The 19,116-nt window shown below is 45.1% G+C and overlaps 1 protein-coding gene and 1 long non-coding RNA gene across 14 annotated transcripts in view; one reads left to right on the top strand and one right to left on the bottom strand.

The window, feature by feature from the left end:
* Window positions 1-449: 449 nt before the first annotated feature.
* LOC127008946 (uncharacterized) lies at window positions 450-3,239 on the bottom strand. 10 transcript variants are annotated; one of them, XR_007761475.1, is made up of 3 exons: window positions 1,858-3,239; window positions 1,718-1,787; window positions 450-1,647 (listed from the first exon to the last, which is right to left on the bottom strand). It is a non-coding gene; the product is annotated as an uncharacterized LOC127008946 (long non-coding RNA). The 10 variants fall into 10 exon arrangements; XR_007761474.1 differs by having other exon boundaries at window positions 450-1,577; XR_007761477.1 differs by lacking the exon at window positions 1,718-1,787 and adding an exon at window positions 1,648-1,717 and having other exon boundaries at window positions 450-1,577.
* A 2,043-nt stretch (window positions 3,240-5,282) lies between these two features.
* LOC127008943 (unc-112-related protein-like) overlaps window positions 5,283-19,116 on the top strand; it is a 62,115-nt gene continuing 48,281 nt past the window's right edge. Inside the window, exons 1-2 of one of the 4 annotated variants that reach the window (XM_050881456.1) lie at window positions 5,283-5,416; window positions 8,745-9,056. In XM_050881456.1, the coding sequence (XP_050737413.1) occupies window positions 8,915-9,056 (142 nt within the window). In that variant the 5' untranslated portion in view covers window positions 5,283-5,416; window positions 8,745-8,914. The remainder of the gene's footprint in view (window positions 5,417-8,744; window positions 9,057-19,116) is intronic. The other 3 variants (XM_050881457.1, XM_050881455.1, XM_050881458.1) reach the window with 3 other exon arrangements.

Raw genomic sequence — 19,116 nt, 5'->3', positions numbered from 1 at the left:
ACTCTACTTCTCAGAAGAGGCACACATCAACTTTTTATTCGTAAGCAGGCATACCTGTTCATTTAAAGACTCCAAATCATACACCCGTCAGTAAAATGCAAAGTTCCGCAATGAACACCATAAAAAAAAAAATAGAATAGGGAGAAAAAGGATCTCACTTTTAAATCAAACAAGCATGGCTCGCTGGAGTGAAGAGTATGCAATGATTTAACAACCATTTTTAAAAGATAATAGATGAGTACAAGAAAAAAATGCAAAGTGCAAACTATATAGGATTAAATATATAAATACAGTATGAAAATTTTCAGTACAAGTAAAAATGAATCTGAAGCATAGGAATGGGATTCAGAGAAGTGGGAAGGGGTAAAGAGCGTTATGACAACCAGCCTTCATCAGTGACGTTAATTCTTTAGGTGTCTAGCCAATATGATTGCCCGAATTGGTAAAGATATTAAGAAATGGTAATGTAAAACGTGTGCGACAGATGCACCCTCAACAAGGGCCTTTCCGCTCCGGTATGAGGCCTTTTTGGACAGGGTAGTCAAAAGCTTTTGGCCTCAACAGGTTTCTTCCTCTTACTGACAGACAGTCTTCTACCTATACTCATCAAGTTACTTCGCAACGATCCTCTCTAACTTCCACCAACATTTTCGTGCTAACAGCTCTTCTGGACTTGTTAATTGTACGTATTCCTGCACCACTCCCTCGCACCTCTACGGTGTTCAAATCCCTTATTTATTCTTTCATCTTTTTAGCTGGTAAACTCTGGAACTGTTTCCTTCGTCTGTATTTTCAACTCACTGTTCAAGTATGGGCTACACTCCGTTTGATTGCTCCTACTTTTATTCTTCATTTTTTGCCGTTTCTTATTTCATATTCTTTTCTTGTGTTCGTTTTTATTATCCTTTTTTTGTTGTTGATTCCCCTTGGTGGATTGTCTACGACGCCTATAACGAGCCCCACCTGCCCGGTGTGTGTGTGTGTGTGTGTGTTGGTTGGTTTGAATTCGGAGTTTTCCTTCTCCTAGGAGGATTGCCTACCACGGCTAACGACCCCCTCCTGGCCGGGTTTGTGATCGGAGTTTGCTCTCCTAGGTGAACTGCCTACCACGGCTAACGATCTCCACCTGCCCGGGTTTGTGATCAGAGTTGTCCTTCTCCTAGGTGAACTGCTCACGCTAACGAGCTCCACCAGCCCGGGTTTGTAATCGGAGTTTGCTCTCCTAGGTGAACTGCTCACGCTAACGAGCTCCACCAGCCCGGGTTTGTAATCGGAGTTTGCTCTCCTAGGTGAACTGCTCACGCTAACGAGCTCCACCAGCCCGGGTTTGTAATCGGAGTTTGCTCTCCTAGGTGAACTGCTCACGCTAACGAGCTCCACCAGCCCGGGTTTGTAATCGGAGTTTGCTCTCCTAGGTGAACTGCTCACGCTAACGAGCTCCACCAGCCCGGGTTTGTAATCGGAGTTTGCTCTCCTAGGTGAACTGCCTTACACTAACGAGCTCCACCTGCCCGTGTTTGTTGTTCGGAGTTGTCCCTCTCCTAGATGAATTGCCTACCATGGCTAACGAGATCCACCTACCCGTGTTTGTTGTTCGGAGTTGTCCCTCTCCTAGATGAATTGCCTACCATGGCTAACGAACTCCACCTACCCGTGTTTGTTGTTCGGAGTTGTCCCTCTCCTAGATGAACTGCCTACCATGGCTAACGAACTCCACCTGCCCGTGTTTGTTGTTCGGAGTTGTCCCTCTCCTAGATGAATTGCCTACCATGGCTAACGAACTCCACCTGCCCGTGTTTGTTGTTCGGAGTTTTCCCTCTCCTAGATGAACTGCCTACCATGGCTAACGAGTCCCACCTGCCCGTGTTTGTTGTTCGGAGTTGTCCCTCTCCTAGATGAACTGCCTACCATGGCTAACGAACTCCACCTACCCGTGTTTGTTGTTCGGAGTTGTCCCTCTCCTAGATGAACTGCCTACCATGGCTAACGAGTCCCACCTACCCGTGTTTGTTGTTCGGAGTTGTCCCTCTCCTAGATGAACTGCCTACCACGGCTAACGAGTCCCACCTACCCGTGTTTGTTGTTCGGAGTTGTCCCTCTCCTAGATGAACTGCCTACCATGGCTAACGAGTCCCACCTGCCCGTGTTTGTTGTTCGGAGTTGTCCCTCTCCTAGATGAGTTGCCTACCATGGCTAACGAGTCCCACCTGCCCGTGTTTGTTGTTCGGAGTTGTCCCTCTCCTAGATGAGTTGCCTACCACGGCTAACGAGTCCCACCTGCCCGGGTTTTTTGTTCAGAGTTTGCTCTCCTAGGTGTATTGCCTATGACGGCTCACGAGCCCAACCTGCCCGGGTTTTTTGTTCAGAGTTTGCTCTCCTAGGTGTATTGCCTATGACGGCTCACGAGCCCAACCTGCCCGGGTTTTTTGTTCAGAGTTTGCTCTCCTAGGTGTATTGCCTATGACGGCTCACGAGCCCAACCTGCCCGGGTTTTTTGTTCAGAGTTTGCTCTCCTAGGTGTATTGCCTATGACGGCTCACGAGCCCAACCTGCCCGGGTTTTTTGTTCAGAGTTTGCTCTCCTAGGTGTATTGCCTATGACGGCTCACGAGCCCAACCTGCCCGGGTTTGTTGTTCGGAGTTTGCTCTCCTAGATGAACTGCCTACCACGGCTAACGATCTCCACCTGCCCGGGTTTGTATTCAGAGTTTCCTTCTCCTAGGTGAGCTGCCTTACACTAACGAGCCCCACCAGCCCGGGTTTATAATCGGAGTTTGCTCTCTTAGGTGAACTGCCTTACACTAACGAGCTCCACCTGCCCGGGTTTGTTGTTCGGAGTTTGCTCTCCTAGGTGAACTGCTTTCCATGGCTAACGAGCCCCACCTACCCGGGTTTGTTGTTCGGAGTTTGCTCTCCTAGGTGAACTGCCTACCACGGCTGACGAGCCTCACCTACCCGGGCAGATCTCCGGTACCTCCGCGGACGCCCCGGGGGACACCAATTCGCCCTTCGGGGAGCCCAGTATTGCCACGCTCGCCAGGGAGACCTTGGACTCGCTGGCGCTCCGCCCCGCCGAGTCGAGGCGGGTGGATGCAAGAACTCGCTTCTTAAAACTACCAGACTGGATTATGAAAGTAATCATAAATACTGTGGATGCACTGCTCACCGCGTTGATCGTTTCTGGGATGGAAAGTCGAAGGGTCTCGAGAACGTGCACAGAACATCCCAAAACTTCCTGTGTTTCCCTCTTTCTTTTTTACTTCCCATATTTCTTTATTATTACATGTTCCTTATCTTTAGTCGTCTGTTTTACTATTCATGTATTATTTCGCTCTTATTAAATAGATAATTGAGAGAGTGGAAAATGTCCGGAGGGGGAAATGTCCAGAAGGGAATATGTTCATAGGGGACTTTGTGAAGGGACGTTCGGAGAAGTAAATGTCCATGGGGGAATATGTCCGGCACCCGCTACTACTGCTACTACTACTACTACTACTACTGCTGCTGCTGCTGCCAGTACTACACTACTACAACCATGCTACTACTACTACTATACTACTACTACTACTGTTGCTACTACTACTACTACTACTACTACTACTACTACTACTACTATTACTACTGCTATTATTTCTATTACTACTACTACTACTACTACTACTACTACTATTACTACTTTATATAACTCTGTGACACACACACACACACACACACACACACACACGAAGGTGACGTACGCAAGTGCATGTGCGTCGGTCAGGGGTTTTCCCATGGCCTTCCTCTTGCTCCTCCACTCCGGCCTTCGTGACGACACCGATATGTTATGAACTTATGACTGTATGCCGCCACGGTATTGGAGTACGGGATTTTCTGTGGACCTCGCCTAGACTGAGGAGGTGGTGGTGGTGGTGGCCGAGGAGAAGGTTGCGAGGGCTGAGGAGATTGTGGAGGTCGAGTAGGAGGTTGTTGAGGTCGAGGAAGAGGTGTGATGGTTGAGAAGGAGGTTGTGGAGGTCGAGTAGAAAGTTGTTGAGGTCGAGGAAGAGGTGTGATGGTTGAGAAGGAGGTTGTGGAGGTAGAAAAGGAGTTTGTAGAGGTCGAGGAAGAGATGGAGGGTGTGATGGTTGAGGAGGTTGTGGAGGTCGAGTAGAAAGTTGTTGAGGTCGAGGAAGAGGTGTGATGGTTGAGAAGGAGGTTGTGGAGGTAGAAAAGGAGTTTGTAGAGGTCGAGGAAGAGATGGAGGATGTGATGGTTGAGAAGGAGGTTGTGGAGGTCGAGTAGAAAGTTGTTGAGGTCGAGGAAGAGGTGGAGGTTGTGATGGTTGAGAAGGAGGCTGTGCAGGTAGAAAAGGAGTTTGAGGAGGAAGTTACCGGTGAATTTGAGGAAGAGTTTCAGGGGGTTGACGAGGAGATTCTCAAGGCGGTGACGGGGGAGGAGGAGGAGGCTGTGGGAAAGAATCATGAAGGCGAAGGAAATTATCTTCATCAAATATTTCCATCCTATTAAATATAAAGCATTAATAATATACGGTATGTTTAAATTCATGCTGTTTAGCGGTGGGTGGGTGTATGGGTGGGTGGGTGTGGGTGGGTGGGTATGGGGTGTGGGGGGTAGGTTGACAGGCTTCTTTCTTGTGGTATTATATTTTTACGACGTCAAGCAAGTACAATACAGTAATGATCTATGAGAACCGAAGGAGCTCTCAGACACTTCACTGGATAGTTTTATGTATGAATTAACGCCACACCCACATTTGATCAGACCTTGGTAGTGGTAGTGAGTATTTCCATGGGCAGTTGTATGAGAATAGTGATAGTCTTACAAGGCCTCTGCACCATGAACGCGAAAAATACTCAGGGGAACCCGATTAATCTATGCGGGCTCTGATATTTGTTGTGGGAGTACGGGGCTGCCACTGCCACTCTCCGTAGTTGCCAAATTGTCGTACTTAACCTATATTTACCGATTTCCGACCCAGAAACTGTCTCCTCCACCACGATATCTCACTTCGTATATAATTATCATCAAAACCGTTAATTACCGATGGTTGTTTGGAATAGTTATAGGTCAGAAACCGGTAGATACGATGCTCTGAGTACGATAATCTGGCACGGCTCTGAGACCAACGTTGCCAGATTGTCGTACTCAGCCTCCTATGTTTGCTGATTTCCGACCCTAAAACTCCTCCTCGACCCCAATAACTGCCTTCATATGTAGTTATCGTTAAAATGGTTAATTATTTGTGCTTTTTTGACAATAGCTATGGCGAAACCAGGAAAATACGAGGCTCAGAGTACGATAATCTGGCACGGCGCTGAGACTGGCAGCTCCAATCGGCGGCCGTCGGGGCAGTACAACAGTGACGTTCGTGTGGGGTGAATCGCTCTCCGGCTCGGCAGTGTAATCTCTCTAATACACGTTAGTTACCAGTCTCCGTGGGTTCTTGGGGGTCAGGTCAAGTGATTCCGTGACAAAACTTCAATATATTCACTCGAGGAAGCTGTGTGGGGCATACGAGGGCGGTAGGGAAGGGTTGTTGATACAGACTGGCATCCTTTCCCACTCTCATGCCCCATCTCTGCCCCGCCCCGCCTCGTCCCTGCCCCGTGCCCCCAGCTGGCCCACGGGGTTACTTGGGCCCCAGGGAAGGACTGTGCAGTGCCGTGTGATGGGGTGAAAAGACATGAGCTCCGGGAAATGACTGGGAGGTTGTGGTGATAAGGTGGTGATGGTGGTGGTGGTGGTGATGATGGTGGTGGTGATGATGGTGGTGGATGTGGTGAGGGAGTTTTGTGGTTAGATTTACACTCAACGCCACCCAGGGATGTATTTATCTTCCCACCCCTAATACATCAATATCACACCCTTCACCTTCCTCCCCACATCATTCCCCCAAACGTCACCCAGAAACCTATTTACACACCCCATTTACATCAACTTTGCACCCCCTATCATCACCCTCTTCCCCACATTGCACCCCATTCTCACTCAGGAACTCCGTCTTTCCTCACTCCAAGTACAGTAACATCACACCTCTGCCACACTCTTTCTCCCCTGTATCCTCACCCCAAGTACAGTAACATCACACCCCTGCCACACTTTTTCTCCTCTACAACCCCATCTCCCCCCACCCCAGATGTGTTAGCTTCACTCCCCTACCTTCTTTCTCCTTCCCACATCACATCCCCATCTCCCCATCCAAATATATGCACCAACCACACCCCACCGCTCTCCTCCTCACATTTCACCCCAACATCACTCCCCATCCCATAAATATATATTAACTTTTCACCCCTATCATCCTCGTTCTCCCCACATCACACCCCGCCCTCACCCAGTAACCTATCTCCGAACTCCTAATGCTATAATGTCACCCCTACCACCCTCTTCCTCCTCCCATTACACCCCCAACATCACTCCCCATCCCATCCATATACATTAACCTCACACCCCTACCACTTTCCTCTCCACGTCACACCTCAAACCTCTCGTAAAATTCATCTCCCCGTCAACCTTTACACGTCAACCTCCCCCCCCCCTACTCTTCTCCCCATCCCCACACCTTCGCCTCACCCATAAACCCCGTCATCCCTAATCTCTCCCTCTCACGGCTGGGAACGTTGCCACTCCCCAGCCAACACCTAATCCCCCCTACCCAGTCTTAATAATGATCCGCCCCCTCCCCTCCTCCCCACCAACTCTCACTCCCTCCCCGATGCTGTTGGTGCTGTCTCGAGATGCTGTCACTCAGATGCTTACACGAATGCACACGTCAGCAAGGAATAAAAAAAAAAAAAAAAAAAAAAATGGAAGCAAGTGTATTGACTTGAAATTTATCTTAATTGATGATATATTATATCCGTTGCAGTTGCATTGCGGAAGCATATGTTCAAATTTGGGGTTGCATAGTGTATTATTGGTTATTTGATTTTATCTGCTTATTTTTGGTTAACAATAGTCATATTCTATATTAAAACCCTCGAGATATGATTGCGTGTCTTGTCATTGTATTATCATTAGGTAATTTGGTGTGTCACTATTGATAACATTTCTAAGGGCGTTTTATATTATAGTTTACAGTATAAATAATTTTATCTGGTTGTCAATATACGATAATGTTAGGAAAAATTCAATGTACTATATGAGGCATACTGTAGCGTCTTGAAAATAGAACGAGTTAGCATATCAATACAAATCCTAAGTGATGTGTCAGTTACAGAAAATAGCGTTCTCTATAACATCCTGTAATTCAACAAACGATGACAATACAAGTGGCACTCGCAACGTGTATGGTACATCCGTGTGTTACTAAGTGTGCCAGAGTGTGTCGTTACCAGTGGGATGACAGTCATCGTTGGAGGCAGCACTTTGTTGGCATCAAGTTGACACGCTGACAGCCGATATCCGCGTTCTAACACCTTGTTGTGGGGGACAGTACTGAAGATGCGCGAGGGGCTCAGATAACACTCGTCGCGGCATTCTCACGGGTTATGTGTTGCTGATGGTGCTGGGGGATTAGGTGGTCATGATACGGAGCTCTCTTTTGGCCACTTCTCTCTTTTATCGGGGCAGTTTTCATAGTTTTTTTTCTGCCTTTGAGTTGCTTCCTTTATTGTACCCTCCCCCCACTTCTTTATGTTCTTTACCTGCGTAGTGGTACCGTGGCACAATAAACAGTTTTAGGCCTACGTTTTTGATAACGCTGGTATAAAGGTAGTATTATTCCGCCACTGAGCTCATATCTCTTCATTCAGAGTGCCACAGCTCTCCCACCCTCCGCCTACAGTGCCATGGAAATCCATCTTAGGCCTCCGTTATCTGATAGAGGGGGTAAAACGGATATCAGGATTACGTTTATATCTCCCTCTGGAGTAGAGCGCCATGGCACCACTCCCTCTCTCTCACAGTGCCACAGCAAGGCCTTCACGTGGCTGATAAACTGGGTAGCTATTGGGATAGTGATTCCTTCTGGCACAACACACCACACCCCTCATTCCTAGATAGTGGCACAGGGTCATGTCAATCCAGTGTAGGCCTCCGTGCGTTGTTAGTGCGGGTAGGTCCAAGTACTGAGTAGCTATTGGGTGAGTAGTTCCTCCTGGCACTGAATACATCACGCCCCTCCTTCCTAGATAGTGCCACAGGGTCATGTCAATCCAGTGTAGGCCTCCGTGCGTTTAGCTATTTTGTGAGTAGGACCTCCTGGCACTGAATACATCACGCCCCTCCTTCCTAGATAGTGCCACAGGGTCATGTCAATCCAGTGTAGGCCTCCGTGCGTTGTTAGTGTGGTTAGGTCCACTTACTGAGTAGCTATTGGGTGAGTAGTTCCTCCTGGCACTGAATACATCACACCCCTCCTTTCTAGATAGTGCCACAGTGCCATGTCATTCCAGTGTAGGCCTCCGTGCGTTGTTAGTGTGGTTAGGTCCAATTACTGAGTAGCTATTGGGTGAGTGGTTCCTTCTGGCATTGAGCGCATCACATCCCTCCTTCCTAGATAGTGCCACAGTGCCATATCAATCCAGTGTAGGCTTCCGTGCCCTGTTAGTGTGTGTAGGGCCACTTACTGAGTAGCTATTGGGTGAGTGGCTCCTGGCATTGAGCGCATCACATCCCTCCTTTCTGGATAGTGCCACATCAAGAGAATATAGGTCTCCGTGGGATAATATTGTGGGCAGTGTCCCTTACTATTGGATCAGTGATTTTTCCCGGCACTCAGCACACCGTATCCTTCTCTCCCCAGCAGTGCCACAGTGCCACAAGCCAGCAGAGGCCTCCGTGCGTTGATAATGCGGGTAGGGCCACTGGCAGTAGGCGGAACTTGAAGCGCTAAAGCCGTAGTGACAGTGAGTGGTGTTGGTGTGGTGGTGGTGGTGGTGACGGTGTGGTGGTGAGGATCAACGAGCCGGCAAGATGATGGCTGACGGGCGCCTGGTGGGGGACGGGTCTTGGGAGCTCCACGTGCAAGTGACCGACCTGCAGGTGGAGCGGGTGCTGAGAGTGAAGAGTGACCTGCACATCGGCGGGGTGATGCTGCGGCTGGTGGAGGAGCTGGGTGAGTATTTGTGTTTTATTTGTTCACCCTCTTACACTGATGCCATTTTCCCCACTAGTGACATCTTTCACATCATAATCATCATAATCATCTGCATAATTCATTACTGTTTCACTGTATGACAAAAATTTCCTTACGTTTTCCACCTGTCTAATGCTTGTGTGCGCCTTCCTGCTCTGGCAAATGCTCTAATTTCATCTCCACCTGGTCATTTGCCCCAACTTTTCTAGAATGCCTGGGTTTCCACTACGTTACTCTGGTTGTCCATCTGTTACCAGTGTTATTTATGTTATATTTCTATTTACCCAAGTCCATATACATATTTTTGGATGTCATTGGAATATCATCAACCTTCATCTGTTCCCGAATCCATCATATTCGATCTCTCATACAATCCAGTATTCCAGCATCTACATACCATTCAGAACCTTTTTTCTCGTAACAGTATAACAGTTCACCCTATACGTATTTGTTCAGACATTACCCAACCAATGCACAGGTGGGCGTCTACGTACAGAGGCACAGGGAGGCCAGGTGGTCCTATAGAGGGTTCAGTAACCTCGCACGGTGCAGGTCATCTTCCGGCGTGTGAGTGTGTACGTGACTGTGTGTGTGTGTGTGTGTGTGTGTGTGAGGTGTCATTATCTTGGCTATTAGTTCTTACCGCTTTGTATTCTTGCAACATAGAATCAAGCTCGTAATGTTTCGTATTGAGATTAATTGGTCTTTGTGTGTGTGTGTGTGTGTGTGTGTGTGTGTGTCCGAGCCAGGAAACCACTGAGGTGCGAGGAACTCAACCGTAACCACAACTGACCTCTCCTGCAACACCCCCGGCCCCCCCTTCCTCCCCTTCCCCTCTTCCCCCCCTAAAAAATCATCCTTCCCCTCATCCGCCTCCCTCCACCATCACCCAAACCAGAGAGAGAGAGAGAGAGAGAGAGAGAGAAGGATGGTGTGAGTGTGGTGAAGTAGAGAATTTCTTGATGAGTGTTGGTCTCCCTCACTTCTCTCTCTCTCCCTCCCTCTCACTACTCTCCCTCTCTCCCTCTCTCTTTCTCCCCCGCTGCCAGACGTACAAATGTGCCAAGAGGAGCTGACGGAGTGACACCCTCGTTCCCTGGCACTGGCCCTACCCGTCTCTCTCTCTCTCTCTCTCTCTCTCTCTCTCTCTTGGGGGTTTACCAAAAATGAGTCTTACATATGTTATTTTCAGTCGAGAGAGAGAGAGAGAGAGAGAGAGAGAGAGAGAGAGAGAGAGAGAGAGAGAGAGTGTGTGTTAGAAGTATGATGCAATCGGATTCTCTATAATTATGACTTTCCTGGTACACCGAGAGAGAGAGAGAGAGACAGAGGTGAAATAGTAAGGACGCCGGACAGGATGTGTCGACTGACTCACTGGTACACACACACACACACACACACACACACACAGAGAGAGAGAGAGAGAGAGAGAGAGAGAGAGAGACTTCACTGACACCATAATCCTTCCCATCCTTCTCTCTCTCTCTCTCTCTCTCTCTCTCTCTCTCTCTCTCTCTCTCTCTCTCTCTCTCTCTCTTCCCAACAACAAGGCAATGCAGGATGCTCTCTGTAATCCGTTGTGATTTCTCTCTCTCTCTCTCTCTCTCTCTCTCTCTCTCTCTCTCTCTCTCTCTCTATCTAACTGACTCACTTCTTAAGATCATATATCACAGTTGGGATAGCCACGACCACATCTCTCTCTCTCTCTCTCTCTCTCTCTCTCTCTCTCTCTCTCTCTCTCTCTCTCTCTCTCTCTCTCTCTCTCTCTCTCTCTCTCTCTCTCTCTCTCTCACACACACACACACACACACACACACACACACACACACACATTTTTGAGTGAGTGAATTAAGCATGAGGTGGGCGGGGTTGTGAGGCGTAGGTGAGGTTATGCGGGCTGTGTGTGTGTGTGTGTGTGTGTGTGTGTGTGACAGCATAACCACGCACATGTGATGACTGAGTAACAGGTGGAATGTGTGTGTGTGTGTGTGTGTATTGATTAAATCCACCCCTCCTTTACACATACCTGAAGTCACTCGCGTATTTTGTTCTATAATTATGCTGTGTGTGTGTGTGTGTGTGTGTGTGTGTGTGTGTGTGTGTGTGTGTGAAGTAGCCCTAAGCTGAAAAAAATACATCAACATCAATGGAAGAAAATGAAAAATGAAAAAATGAAAGTAGTATGATCGAAAATAAAAAGGAAAAAAAAATAAAAAAAATATAAAATAAATATAGTAATAATAATAATAAATAATATAAATAATAAATAATATAATAATATAATAAATATAATAATTATAAATAATAAATAAATCATAATAAACAAAAACATAACAGTAAATCATCCTTCCGTAACGATAATGTGTGTGTGTGTGTGTGTGTGTGTGTGTGTGGAGATCCGCCTGTCAACTGGAGAATGGCGGGAAATGATGATAAGATTACAGTATTAACACCACCACAACCACAACCACCACCGGCATCACCACAATCATAATGTCTACAATCAACAAAAATACCACCACAAAATCACTTCTACTGTCTGTCCTTCTCTTCCACCACCACCACCAACAACACCACCACTATGGGTCGTATTATAAGATATTTCGCCGCCCCAAAACACCTATTTGACAAGGCTTTCGCTGGAGTTGTGGGCATTTCCAGTAGTAGTTTTATGACCCTGGTGGTAGTTTGACCCATCTTCTGTACCCTGAGCCTAAAAAAAACACTCATTAGACCCTGATTGATATCCCCCTTTGACCTTTAGAAATAGCTGATGTAAGAAGGGAAGGTGTCTTTTAATACCGGCCTATATACCGTAAGCAATCACCTCTTACCCTCCCTGACTTCATCACCAATACTAACACTATCACCATTCCTGCAGTCACCACCACCAAGACATCAACAACCATCATCATCACCATCAACACTATACGAGTAAATCATCCCTTCCGTAACGATAAATTCCGAATACATGGGGAAAAAAATATATGGTGTTTAGGTCTATTTTGTCTTGCTGTGTTTTTTTTTTCTATTTCCTGATTAGATCGTTTATCCCTTCACCCTGTTTCTTGTTGCATTTATCTTCTTCCTTTTTCTTACATAATCTTGCCATAATCTTAATTCCTTCCTTCTTTCCCTCCTTCCTTACTTCCTCTCTCAAAATCCCGCTCTCTATATAAAAGTATAATGTTCAGAATCGGTGGAAATTTTGATAGAAGTTCTCATTGTTATTTTTTGTTTATGAGAAAAATACACACACACACACACACACACACACACACACACAGATACACACACAGGGTCAACTTTCAGCCGATGTGTTTTCATTCTTGGACCATTCACTAAACATTTTTTTTTCATGCGTCACTTGTTGTGGAAATTGGCTTCAGTATTGTGTGGCGTCCAGAGAATGATTGAGAGAGAGAGAGAGAGAGAGAGAGAGAGAGAGAGAGAGAGAGAGAGAGAGAGAGAGAGATACAATTGTTCATTCATGTTTCTCAATGGCTTTCGCAAACAGTTTTTTTTCGTACCCTCGTTATGCAATGCTAATGTACGTTTGTTATGTAAGACTGTACGTTATAGCCAGCTCATAAAAAAAATAGTTAATAATTACGAATGTTAATTACCTCCAGCTGTCATTAAAAAAGTAATTAAAACCACTGGAACATTTAAAGACAGGTATGGTATATGATATTGATGTAAGTTCGTCGTATCTACAAGCAGGTGTTCAAACAACCATATCTGTGCTAATCAGGGAGAAAGTGAAAGGGAAAACATCATCATCATCACCTCTTTTGATTGTTTTTAGGAGCAGCGAGTAGCGGGCTTTTTTATTATTGTTTCCTTTTTTTGTGTGTGCCTTTGAGCTTTCTCCTTTGTTGTAAAAAAAAAAAAATCTTCATCCTCATCACCAATCACTTCCAGATCACTATATAACAAAGGCCTTTCCCAATGTCCTCCACCCCTGTCTCATGGTAGCGTATTACTTCATCCTGTTCCGGCAAATGTTTTTATATCACTTCACCGGGTTCCGTGTCTGCTCCAGCTGCTACAATTTCTGAGTTCCCACTATGTTACTTTTTGTTCCTTATCAGTTTTGCGCATGATATGACCTCGCCAAGTTAAAGCCTTATTCTTAGTCGTCTTGGGAATATATTAAACCTTAGCCTGTTCTCTTAATAATGTATCCACTTTTCCTCTCTTCATGTTAATGGTATCCACTTTTCCTCTCTCCATGTTAATAATGGTATCCACTTTTCCTCTCTCCATGTTAATAATGGTATCCACTTTTCCTCTCTCCATGTTGATAATGGTATCCACTTTTCCTCTCTCCATGTTAATAATGGTATCCACTTTTCCTCTCTCCATGTTAATAATGGTATCCACTTTTCCTCTCTCCATGTTAATAATGGTATCCACTTTTCCTCTCTCCATGTTAATAATGGTATCCACTTTTACTCTCAACATGTTAATAATGGTATCCACTTTTCCTCTCCATGTTAATAATGGTATCCACTTTTCCTCTCTCCATGTTAATAATGGTATCCACTTTTCCTCTCTCCATGTTAATAATGGTATCCACTTTTCCTCTCTCCATGTTAATAATGGTATCCACTTTTCCTCTCTCCATGTTAATAATGGTATCCACTTTTCCTCTCTCCATGTTAATAATGGTATCCACTTTTCCTCTCTCCATGTTGATAATGGTATCCACTTTTCCTCTCTCCATGTTAATAATGGTATCCACTTTTCCTCTCTCCATGTTAATAATGGTATCCACTTTTCCTCTCTCCATGTTAATAATGTATCCACTTTTCCTCTCCATGATACTAATGGTATCCACATTTCCCCTCTCCATGTTAATAATGGTATCCACTTTTCCTCTCTCCATGTTAATAATGGTATCCACTTTTCCTCTCTCCATGTTAATAATGGTATCCACTTTTCCTCTCTCCATGTTAATAATGTATCCACTTTTCCTCTCTCCATGTTAATAATGTATCCACTTTTACAGTATCCATGTTAATAATGGTATCCACATTTCCTCTCTCCATGTTGATAATGGTATCCACTTTTCCTCTCTCCATGTTAATACCTCTCTCCATGTTAATAATGGTATCCACTTTTCCTCTCTCCATGTTAATAATGGTATCCACTTTTCCTCTCTCCATGTTAATAATGGTATCCACTTTTCCTCTCTCCATGTTAATAATGGTATCCACTTTTCCTCTCTCCATGTTAATAATGGTATCCACTTTTCCTCTCTTCATGTGAATAATGGTATCCACTTTTCCTCTCTCCATGTTAATAATGGTATCCACTTTTCCTCTCTCCATGTGAATAATGGTATCCACTTTTCCTCTCTCCATGTTAATAATGGTATCCACTTTTCCTCTCTCCATGTTAATAATGGTATCCACTTTTCCTCTCTCCATGTTAATAATGGTATCCACTTTTCCTCTCTCCATGTTATACCACAGCTAATTTCTCTTCATTTCTTTGTGCATTTTTTAGATCCATATTCTCAGGCATTTCGGAGCTCACATTCGCACATTTGATAGTCCTTTCGGGGAAGTTGTGTGTATTTTCATTAACGTGAAAAAAACCCTGATGAGAACCTGGATAATCTCCTTTGTGGCCTTTGGAAATAACTATATATATCTTGTAAGAGCCGGAAGCCTCACCTTTTCTCAAGAGCGGAGGAAGGAAAAGAGGGGGAAGCAGAGGATCAAAAGGAGGAGGGAGATGAAGAGAAATGGGCAAGGAGGAGGAAGAGGAAGAGGAAAAAGGGATTGGAAAATGGGAAGAACAGGGGCAGGCAACTATGATTCATATTCTCAAACGCTTCCACATCTCACATCAACTATTTCCAAAAGCCAAAACGAAGCTCAGTTGGGTTCAAATGAGGATGTTTTTAGGTTCATGGTACAGAAGAAGGGTCAGATTACCACCAAGGCCATACAACTATCCATCCATACAAATGCTCAAGCCTCCTACGAAAGCCTTGTCAAATCTGTGAGCTTGGGCGCCGAAAAGTTTACGAATATGACCTTATATATGTCTTAAAGTACAATGCAGAAAGTTGTATATTGTGAACGTGTTGCTAAACCCACAAATAAACAACATCTCTCACGCTTTTTAGTCACACGACAGACCAATAGATTCACACGACTTGCGTAAACAATCTCTCTCTCTCTCTCTCTCTCTCTCTCTCTCTCTCTCTCTCTCTCTCTCTCTGTCTGTCTGTCCCTGTCCGTTTATAAATCACCGCTGCTGTTTGTTTTGACTTCTGTGGGGCGGAGGAAGGAAAGAGGAGGAAGCGGAGGAGGAGGAGGAGGGAGAAGAGAAATGGGCGAGGAGGAAGAGGAAAAAGGGATTGAGAAAACTGCCACCCACATCCTATTTCTCTCTATCTTCCTCCTCCTCCTCTTCCTCTTCCTCCTCTTCTTCCTCCTCTGTCTATAATTACCGAGGCGGCATCTACAGCTGTTTGGTGCCGCCTTAGTGCCAGTGTGTGTGTGTGTGTGTGTGTGTGTGTGTGTGTTGCCGTGGGAAGCCTCAAGGGGCACTTCTCTCCACCTCCCCCTCCTCCTCCTCCTCCTCTTCTCTTTTAGTCCTGAATTACCAGCCCCGCCTCCTCCCCTCCTACAATTCTGTCCTCCTCCTCCTCCTCTTCCTCCTCCTCCCTTTTACAACCCGAAGGCATCCAGAGCCATAACACACACACACACACACACACACACACACACACACACACACACACACACACACTTGTCCTCCTCCTCCTCCTCCTCCTCCTCCTTATCATGTTCTTCATCATATTACTTACATATTAATTTGTCAGCATGTTCTTCACCTCCCCCCCCCCCTCTCTCTCTCTCTCTCTCTCTCTCTCTCTCTCTCTCTCTCTCTCTCTCGCGGCAGGGACTTGAGAGGGAAGATAGGGAATGAGGGAAGAGGTGTATGGAGAGAAGGGTGATGGAGAGGAGGAGGAGGAGGAGGGAGGTAGGGAAATAGTCTGACCCTTGAGAACTATTATTGGGACAGCCATCTCTCTCTCTCTCTCTCTCTCTCTCTCTCTCTCTCTCTCTCTCTCTCTCTCTCTCTCTCTCTCTCTCTCTCATTGATTAAAAAAAAACGTGAAATGCCGACTACTAAAAAAATCAAGATAAAGATGAAGAAGAAAAGAGGAAAAAGTTCAAAGATAGAGACGAAGAGGAGGAAGATAAAAGATAATGATGAAAGAAAGGGGGAGAAAAAGCAAAGATGTGAAAGGTAGAGAAAGAAGAAGGAAAAAGGAATATAAGGATGGACAAAGAAAGAGGGAAAAGATAAAGACGAAGAGGAGGAAAATAAAATATAACAATGATGAACGAAAGAGTGAAAATAACAAAGAGATAACCAGAGGAAGTAAAGGAGGAAAATATATAAGGATGGACAAAGAAAGAGGGAAAAGATAAAACAAAAAGAAAGATAAAGACGAAGAGAAGGAAGATAAAAAAAATAACTGATGAACGAAAGAGTGAAAATAACAGAGATAACCAGAGGAAGGAGAGGAGAAAGAAAATAAAAAGATAAACAAAGAGAAGGAGGAAGATAAAAAATAGGACGAAAGCGTGATAAAAAATTAAGACAAGGAGATAAAATGAAAAAAAAAAAAAATAGAGGTGGGAAGAGAAACATTGCACGTGGTGAACTTAAATAAAAAAAAAAAATGGCAAGGAGGAAGAATAGAAGAAGGGAGTGGAGGAGAAGCAAGGAGGAGGAGGAGGAAGAGTGTCAAGATGATGGCTGTCGAAAGAGGAGGAAGCAAAGAATCACGAAGTAAGAGTTGAAGAGGAGGAAGAAGTGAAGGAGGAAGAGGTAGATACGAGGAGGAGGAGGAGGAGGAACGAAGGGAAGGAGAGCGGGCGTAGGAGAAAAATGATGATGATGATGATGAGGAGAAGGAGGAAGAAAGAGGGAGAGAGAGAGAAGGGAAGTGAAGGTGAGGAAGGAAGTGAAGAAGGAAACGAGAGAAAGAGAAATTGGAGGAGGAGGAGGAGGAAGGGAGGGAAGATGATGGGTGGAGAGGAAGGAGAGGGGAGGCTGGTGAGAGATGTGAGGGAAGAGGAGGAGGAGGAGGGAAGAGGGGTGACCACGTAGGAGTTTCCTTCCGACAATTTGTAAGGGAGAGGGGAAGAGGGGGAGGGTGAGGGTGAGGGGGCCGGATGTTGTGGGGAAGGGGGAGGGGGGGAGGGGGTGTCAAGTGACCGAATGACCGTCTCTCTCTCTCTCTCTCTCTCTCTCTCTCTCTCTCTCTCTCTCTCTCTCTCTCTCTCTCTCGTGACTTGTCTCCTCAAACAATGAAGTGTGTGTGCGTGTGTGTGTGTGTTAACAGTATTGCAAGTGTAATGAAACTGTATGTAATGAAAATGATAATGGTTAAAATGATGATAATGATGATAAAGATTAATAATATAGTGAAAAAATGCACTGAGAAGCCATTTACTTTACTTGAGAGAGAGAGAGAGAGAGAGAGAGAGAGAGAGAGAGAGAGAGAGAGAGAGAGAGAGAGAGAGAGACGCAAGCACACGCAGCAGCACAATAAATTTAAAACAAAAAGAACAACCAAAAAATATCCACAATGAAGCTTTGTTACCCAGAAAACATGTATATGAAGAAGGGGAGTTACTGATATCCTACTACTACTACTACTACTACTACTACTACTACTACTACTACTACTACTACTACTACTACTACTACTACTACTGATGCTGGCCTGTCTTCTCTGCTTGTTTTCATCTCTTCGTCTTTTATGTTACCACCACTATCATCATTATAAACAACAACAACAACAACAACAACACCTTGACCAACCACCACTACACTTTTTTTTTTACACACAGGATTCCAGGTGTGTTGCTAAAGGTAAACACCCTCGGCATGTGTGTGTGTGTGTGTGTGTGTGTGTGTGTGTGTGTGTTGTTTGGAGGGTTGGTGGAAGGATCACTGCGGCTATGTGCATCGTCAGTGTGTGTGTGTGTGTGTGTGTGTGTGTTTGCAATTGCGCATCGGCTCAGCAGATGTCGTTAATGCACACACACACACACACACACACAAAGATAGATAGATAGAGATGGAGATGGAGATAGAGAAAGAAAACCCGCCCACCCGCGTTATGTTGGGGCACGCGGGGTCAGAGGTCACCAGGGGGGGTAGAAGTAGGATTGGGGTCACTTGGCGGAGGCGCTGAGTGGGATGGAGAGGTCAAGGGTTCATGAGGAAAGGAGGACATGATTGTGGTGGTCATCATCTGGTCACTGCGAAGGGAGGAGAATAATGGGTCACTGATAACACACACACACACACACACACACACACACACACACACACACACATTATCTATCTATCTATCTATCTATCTTTTTATGAGGGACTTTTAAATATCCTTGTATCCAGTCATAGAATAGGAGAGTTTGCCCTTCTTGATCACAGGCGCCATGTTCTGTATTTTTTTTTTTGTTAGCTCAGGTGTTTTTATTTGTATTTTCTGCATTATAAAAAAAAGTTGAACGCCCTTTTTGTATATAGTTTTTCATAATATAATTGCTTTCATGTGGTTCTTTTGATATATGTACGATATTATTATTATTATTATTATTATTATTATTATTATTATTATTATTATCAACATGCGTAGGTGGGACAGACACACACATGGATTCTATTTGAGCAAGCAGAGACGACGGCTGCATGCTGTCAGACACTCCCAAAAGAGAACCATAAATTTCCGTGTGTGTGTGTATGTGTGTGTGTGTGTGTGTGTGTGTGTGTGTAAACTGTATGTGTTGCTAATCTAATAACACAGAATCAAGACTTCCGTGTTATTGTTATGGTTGTATGTGTGTGTGTGTGTGTGTGTGTGTGTGTGTGTGTGTGTGTGTGCAACTTTGTGTGTGTTGAGGTCCATCATCCAATAATAAGTCTTCCGTGTTATTGTTGTGGTTGTGTGTGTGTGTGTGTGTGTTCGTTTATTTGTGTGTGTGTGTGTGTG

Source organism: Eriocheir sinensis, chromosome 39 (genome assembly GCF_024679095.1).
Source record: "Eriocheir sinensis breed Jianghai 21 chromosome 39, ASM2467909v1, whole genome shotgun sequence".
Taxonomy (NCBI): domain Eukaryota; kingdom Metazoa; phylum Arthropoda; class Malacostraca; order Decapoda; family Varunidae; genus Eriocheir; species Eriocheir sinensis.
The sequence above is the reverse complement of the archived record's forward strand: the minus strand, read 5'-3'. Positions and strand labels throughout refer to the sequence as shown.